Consider the following 7,421-nt stretch of genomic DNA (forward strand, 5'->3'; position numbering starts at 1 on the left):
AGGTCCTCAGGATGAGCTTAGTCACGAAACCAGCGCTTGCATACCACAGGGGGACACACTGTAGTGAGAAGTATAGGAAACCGCCTTACAAATACTTACTGAGGTTTTCCTTTTGCTTCTATAGAAGATACGGTTTGTCTCTGTGGTCCAGGCTGGTCTGGAACTGTTAAGATCGAGGTCTCCTATTGTAGCCTCCCTAGTAGCTGAGGCTACAATGCAGATACCACATCAGCTTTCTATTGCCCCCCTACTCTGCCAAGACAAGAGTCTCAGTCACTACAGAGTCCAAGCTAGCCTAAATCTGATAATCCTCTTGTCTCTGCCTCCCAAGGCTGAGATTACAGCTGTGAGCTGCCAGACCTAGCTCCTTCAATTTTTGACCTCTGATGACAATAATGGTAACTGCTGACATTTGCTGAGTGCTCACCGTGGTGCTCATGTACACACACATACACTGGGTTCTCTCAAACTGCATGGAAATGCAAAGACGAGGGTGCCCTTAAGAAAGCACCCTGCTAAGCAAGGGCAAGCACAAGTTAATTTGATTTAAAGTCCCCTGTCTCTATGGTTATTAAAAACACCCGGTCTCTGCTGTTCATCTTTGTTACGCCATTGACACTGTTACTTTTCCACCACTGTGAAATTATACACGTCTTGTAAATATTGCATCACTTGGGGCTCTTGCCAGTCAGGGCGTCTGTAAGTGACTGTAGTGACCTCAAGCAAAACTTCATACAGCCTCCATTAGTCTTCTCTGCATGTCGCCAAATTCACAATGGCCATGCGAATTTGCACAGGTATTCTCCAAAACACACCTCATTGCCTTGACGCTTCTCCATAGTTTGCAACCACCAGTCATGCTCCTCTGCTTCCCCTGGGACCCTCGGCTTAAGTGTCACTTCTGTCTGTAGTTATTTAGAGAGCCTAGGCCGGGCCACAGTGGCTCCCAGTAAGGCAATCCTTACTACATAGGTGAAAGAGGAAATGAGGGTATTCACACTTAAGTGTGTGTATAAAAGCAGGCAGTGGTATTGAGAGGTACAGGGTCATTAATGGCTTTAAAAAAGGAGCTGGGCTAGTGGTGGTGCATGCCTTTAATCCCAGCACTCGGGAGGCAGAGGCAGAAGCAGGCGGATCTCTGTGAGTTTGAGGCCAGCCTTGTCTACAAGAACGAGTTCTAGAATAGGCTCCAAAGCTACAGAGAAACCCTGTCTCAAAAAACCAAAAAAAAAAAAAAAACGAAAAAGAAGCAGACTCTTTCGAAACAATGTGTTTTGGGAGCTGAGGAACAGTTGGTAGAACGCTCACCTAGCACACATGAAGCCCTGGGTTTGATCCTTGGCATCTAATAAACTCAGCACAGCATGGTGATGTAGATCTATGATCCTACCACTCAGAAGATGGACAGAGGATCAGAAGTTTGAGGTCACCCTCTCTCAATTTTGAAGCCAGTCTGGGCTACATGAGACTCTGTCTCAAAAGAAAGAGACTATGTATCCCCACCACCACCACCACACACACAGGGTTTCTCTGTAGCTTTGGTGCCTGTCCTGGAACTAGCTGTTGTAGACCAGGCTGTCCTCGAACTCACAGAGATCCATCTGCCTCTTCCTCCCAAGTGCTGGTATTAAAGGTGTATGCCACCAACACCTGGCTGAAACTACATATTCTTTAATGTTGGCCAATAATTGATTTTAGAGTAGAATAATACTTTTTAAAATAACACATGTATCACTGCTTACCGTGCTCTGAGCAGAGTGGTAATTCTTTGCACATATCACCTCATTTAGTTCTAACACAGCATTATAAAATAGAACTTACTATGGTCCCCACTGTGCACAAGAAGAGAGTTAATAAACTACCTAATTTCATACACCTAATAGGAGAAAAAAAAAGACGGACAATTCTTGACCTGACCTTATGCCCATTATGTTGGTATAGATACACACATAGTCTAAGCACTACAATCAAGCCCCACTTCTAAGAACAGATAAGAAATGGTGGTAGAAGTAAGTCATCTCTTGCAATGATGTGTAGCTATCTCTATTAGAGAAGCAGGTGCATCCACAGGGGTTAGATTCTTACCTATGTCCTTTCTGCTGCACCTGCCCCTAGAATCCATCCCACGATCAACTATATACATGCTGACTCACAGTGGAGGGCAATAATTGCATTCTCAGTTTTATTATCCAAACCTGGGATCTGAAGCCCCAATCCAAGCAAGGCTCCTGGACACGTGTCAGCATAATGGGAGCTAGGGAAAAGGGAGGTGTGGGCACAGACATGGGGAAAAAAAGCTGCCTTTCCACCTGGGGCCGTGTTTCCTAGGTCATCGAGTTAGGTTTTCTGGATGATGGGTGTATGTAGCCCTATCCACCGGATTGTGGGTGGCTTTATCAATCTGAGATATCATTTTCCCTGACATATGACCATAAAGAAAACTTAGATTTTCCAAAAGGAAGTGTTCTTAGACATCTGTCCAACTTTAAATACAGCCCAAATTAGATGGGCTAACTAAAGCAAAGGCCCTCTTATTACCATGATTTGGAGGTCATATTGCAAGGCTCTGCCCTTGGGCATGGCCAAAGATAGACACAGGCATAGCTTTTATTCCAGTGGGTGGACTGCAGAGATGCTCCCAACAGAGCTGGAAAAATGATACCATTCCATGATTCATGGTGTGGGATACAGGAGACATTCACACAAGCCTACTACTGAGTTAAATGATTCAGACGTATATGATATAAGCATAAATAAGTTGTGTTTCTTCTTGATGAACTGTACGCCATTTGACAGTAGTGGTTGCTAATACAGTAAAAGAGTAGAGTCAGAATTAAGTTTATTTTTTTACACATAGATGAAGTCCAAAGAGGAAGAGTGAAAGATTTTTTTCAAAAAAAATTTTAAATTATGTGGAGGTTAGTGGGGTTTGTGCACTTGAGTTCAGTGCTCAATAAAGGCCAATGGCGTCAGATTTCTCTGGTGCTGGGGTTGCTGGTGGTTGTGAGCTGTAAGTGCTGGGAATTGAACTATCAGTCTTTGATACAGCCGTATTAAGTGCATAATGGATAGTGGTCATTAGGGCTAACTTTCAAAAGCAACTTTATAGAAATTTGTAGTTGGGCCTGGGGCACATGTCTGTCATCCAAGCCTCTGGTTGGCTGAGGCAGAAAGATTATGACTTCAAAGTAATTCCTGGGCTACAAAGTGAGACCTTATCTCGAATATAATTTTAAATGGGCTCAGTGGTAGGGTGTTTGCCTAGCATGTGCTAAGATCTGAGTTCAATTCCGAGCACCATCAGAATGGAAAAAAAAAAAAAGTTGTATCTCAAATCTGAAAACTCTCTTGACCAGAACATGGTAGTACACACCTTTATCATAGTCCTAGGAAAGCAGATCTCTGTAAGTTTGAGGCCAGCCTGGTCTGCGTAGCAAGTTCCAGGCAAGCCACAGACAGCTACACAGTAAGACCTTGTCTCAAACAAACAACCAAACAAACAAACCAAAACAAAAAATAAACTCAAAACAAACAACATCTTTCTTGACTGAAATTTTGCTAAGAAGAAGGTCTACCACAAGAGTGTCGTTCTTAGCGCCCACCTGGGAAAGGGGCTCAGAACCACCTATAACTCCAGCTCCAGGGGGTCCTCTGATTTGAACAATGGGAAACCCTGTTTTATAAACTGTTTAGAAATTACCTGGACAATACGTCACAGATAACAGAGGAGGTTCAGAACTGCTTCAAGGAATGTCGCAAGCTGTAGCCTGTGAGCCCCAGCCCTACTAAGTACATATGTTTACATGTTTACATGCAATGCACCTGGAGAAGAGAAGCCCTACTAAGTACATATGTTTACAAGCTTACATGCAATGCACCTGGAGACGAGGAGACTGTGCAAACAAGAGAGGGGAATCATTCCACATACTGGCAACTTTAAATACATTTAGTATCAGGAAAGCTTAGATGACGGGAGCCATGATGGAAAATGACCACAGTATTTTAGTATCACGTTCTCCAAGTGGTAAATCAAGAACTACCATCTATGCTCCACAAATTCTGAAACAATTTTCACATAAAATTCCACTCTGAAAGAACTTTTGTACAAATGGTGTTTCCACACAAAACTTTATTTAAAAAGTGTATAGGACATATTTCTTACTTCACCATAAGGTAGTCTTCACTGTATATTTTCTTTTCATGGCAATGGAGTCTGTAAAAACCAAAGGAACTGCAGTTGTGGTTATACCTATCCACGGGCTGCCAAACACCAGGCAGCAGTGACAGTCGCCATCCCAGCAGACAGCCCTGCTTGGACTTAGTGTTACAGAAATGAAAACGACAACAGGAAGGTGTGACGGGGAGGTGTTGGGGCAGTGCGGGAGAGGGCTCCTAGTGCTAGGTACGGTTGAGATACACAGTCTGTTTGTATGACATTGTCAATGAATAAAAAAATAGTCGACAAATAAATAAAAGATATTCTAAAGGAGAGAAATCAAAGGAGGGGCCAGGCCTGGTGACGAAGGCCCTAAATCCCAGCTACTCAGGAAGCTGAGATGCACACATCAAGGTCACAGCCAGCTTGGGTGACAGAGAAAGTTCAAGCAAGGTCAATTTGTGCAGCTGAGACAGTTTCAAAATCAAAAGTAAAAGCAGCAGAAATAGTAGATGCTTACCCAGCGTGTATGGAGCCCTAGGTTCGACTCCAGTCCTGTGCCCCTTCCCCTTCCCTCTGTGTGTTTGAATACGTGCTCTTCTCTCTCTCTCTCTCTCTCTCTCTCTCTCTATATATATATATATATATATATATATATAATATATATATGTATGTATATATACATATGTGTGTGTTGTATGTGATGTTACATGTGTATCTGTATGTGCATAGTGTGTGTGTGTGTGTGTGTATATGTACCAGGGGTGTGCACCTATGCATATATAAAATCAGAGCAGGTGACCAGCATATGAACTCATCTGTCTCTAACTCCATACTGCTTGGTAGATCATCTGTCTGATGCACACCTCCACATCAGTTCCTTCTGCAAACCCTTGGACCAGGAAATTCTATACTTCAGTGAAAGTTTCCTCAAACTTTCTGATAGTTTATTTACTTTTTAGACGTGAAGAATTTATGATCCGGCTTTTAAAGAGCTAAGTACCAGAAAGAAACTGCAGATGCTGCTTCTGTCTCTATTATAAGCAATGGAGAAATAAACATCTGGGGGAGGTTTGTGGGGCTGAGACCTCTCAACAGAACCCCACTCTGTCCCATCCTGAGCTGTCTGGGAAGTAGGTGGTGAGGGAAGAGGGATCTATACAGCTGACAGGGAGAGCTGGGTGAGAGAAAATACTTGCTTGATTTTGGATGCCTGTTATGGGTCTGCTTAGCAGAATGTTGATCTACTCTCCAGAAGCTCTAAGGTGGGATCTACTCTATGCTGGAGGTACACTGAGGACCTAATGCATAAGCGAATAGGGAAGTAACGTTTAAAAGAGACCACAAAATCACTCTTTTCTTTTTCATGTTATTAAAGGGCAAACCAGAAGAACAAGATGGAAAATATGTTATTTTGGTTGATAATGTTCATCTCTGGATGGACCCTCTCGGATGGTCTGAAACAGAATCAGATTTTTCCTGGCACCTGAGCAGAATACCCCGGGTTGTGAGTGAGAGAACTGTCCATCTCGCCAGCCCCGCGTTCCAGGCAGATGCTGGGGTGAAGGTGACCACAGTGTGCGGCATCGAATGTCAGGAAGAGCTCCCGGCTCCCAGCCTTTCCCAGCTTGAAGACTCCCTTTCCTACGAGACGGTCTTTGAGAACGGCACCCGAACCTTAACGAGAGTGAAAGTTCAAGATCAGGTCCCAGAGTCCCCTCAAAACAGCAGCATAAAAGGAGCACACCGTAGGAGAAGGAGGCAGGTGTACGGTACGGACAGCAGGTTCAGCATCTTGGACAAAAGGTTTTTGACCAATTTCCCTTTTAATACAGCGTGAAGCTGTCCACTGGCTGCAGCGGCGCCTTCGTCTCCCCAAAGCACGTGCTCACGGCTGCCCATTGCGTCCATGACGGGAAGGACTATATCAAGGCATAGTAAAAAGCTCAGGTGGGAGTGCTGAAGACTGAGAAACAAAGGAGGCCGCCAAGAAACGCAGGGGCTCCAAGAGGGGTCGGAGAGAAGCAGAGCCTGGTGGCCAAAGTCACAAAGTGATCAGGAGCATCCTCAGGAGAGCGCCACTCCAAGACGGGGAAAGGGTCCAGGCGAGTGTCCAAGGTCAACCCAAGGGAAACCCTCCTTCCAGTGGACCCGTGTCAAGACACCCACATCCCCAAAGGCTGGGCGAGAGGAGAGAGTGGGGACCCGGACTTGGACTACGACTATGCGCTCCTGGAACTGAAGCGAGCACACAAACAGCAACATATGGAGCTAGGAGTTAGCCCCACCATCACCAAGCTGCCAGGAGGCCGGATCCCACTTCTCCTGGTTCGACAACGACAGGGATGACCAGTTGGTTGTATCGATTTTGCAGCGGTTTCTGAGGAATCCAATGACCTCCTCTACCAGTACTGCGATGCTGAGGCAGGCTCCACGGGCTCTGGGATCTACCTGAGGCTCAAAGAGCCTAGGCAAAAAAAACCTGGAAGCGCAAGATCATCGCGGTCTACTCAGGCCACCAGTGGGTGGTATGTGCAACGGGGTTCAGAAGGACTTTAACGTGGCTGTGCGCATCACTCCGCTCTCAAGTACGCCCAGATATGCCTCTGGATCCACGGAAATGCAGCCAACTGTACTTATGGCTGATGGGAAACATGGAGTTCATGCTATCCTGAATCCCAGAAAAAGCCAGCTCTCCTTCAGAGAGCACTCACAGGCTACTGCTTGGACTTGTGCCAGCGTTTTTACAGACTTCCTTTACACAGCTAGAATGTTTAGGTACAGATAACAAAACTAATGGCAAGCAATATATACTCTTCATGTGGTGGCAAAAGTTTCATCTACAGGGAAACCATTTGTTTACTTGGCCTTTTTGAAACTAGACACTCTTTAAAATGTCAGGCCAGAACTGTAATATGACTGACTTCTCAATGAGCTTGCTCTAGAGGGCCTACTCTAAGAGAGAGCCAACTGGAATACGAAGATTCATTTTAACACGATTAGAATCAGAGGTGACAAGGTTTGGTTTTGCAGTGCTCTGAGGTGGAGCCATTCTGTTGCCCTTTTAATGTTTCTATATGTTTCTCTTGGTACTGAGAACTTACTTAGTTTAAGAACTACAGATAAAAACATAAAAATTACATATCAAAGAATCAGTGAGCTTTATAAACAAAACTATTAAGTGTGGCTTAAAAAAACAGCATCAGTTTGTCTGTCAAATTGGAGAAAACACTTTGTTCTCTGCAATGAACCAACTTTTAGGGAT

The 7,421-nt window shown here is 44.6% G+C and overlaps 1 protein-coding gene across 1 annotated transcript; it reads left to right on the forward strand.

The window, feature by feature from the left end:
- The first annotated feature begins 5,553 nt into the window (after positions 1 to 5,553).
- Prss35 (serine protease 35) lies at positions 5,554 to 6,802 on the forward strand. Its single transcript, XM_038324308.2, is given in 11 exon segments — positions 5,554 to 5,611; positions 5,614 to 5,988; positions 5,991 to 6,124; positions 6,127 to 6,198; positions 6,201 to 6,315; positions 6,318 to 6,472; positions 6,474 to 6,521; positions 6,524 to 6,625; positions 6,628 to 6,684; positions 6,687 to 6,737; positions 6,740 to 6,802. Coding segments are annotated over 11 exon segments (1,230 nt in total).
- Positions 6,803 to 7,421: the final 619 nt, after the last annotated feature.

The sequence above is a fragment of the Arvicola amphibius genome, chromosome 3 (genome assembly GCF_903992535.2).
Source record: "Arvicola amphibius chromosome 3, mArvAmp1.2, whole genome shotgun sequence".
Classification (NCBI taxonomy): domain Eukaryota; kingdom Metazoa; phylum Chordata; class Mammalia; order Rodentia; family Cricetidae; genus Arvicola; species Arvicola amphibius.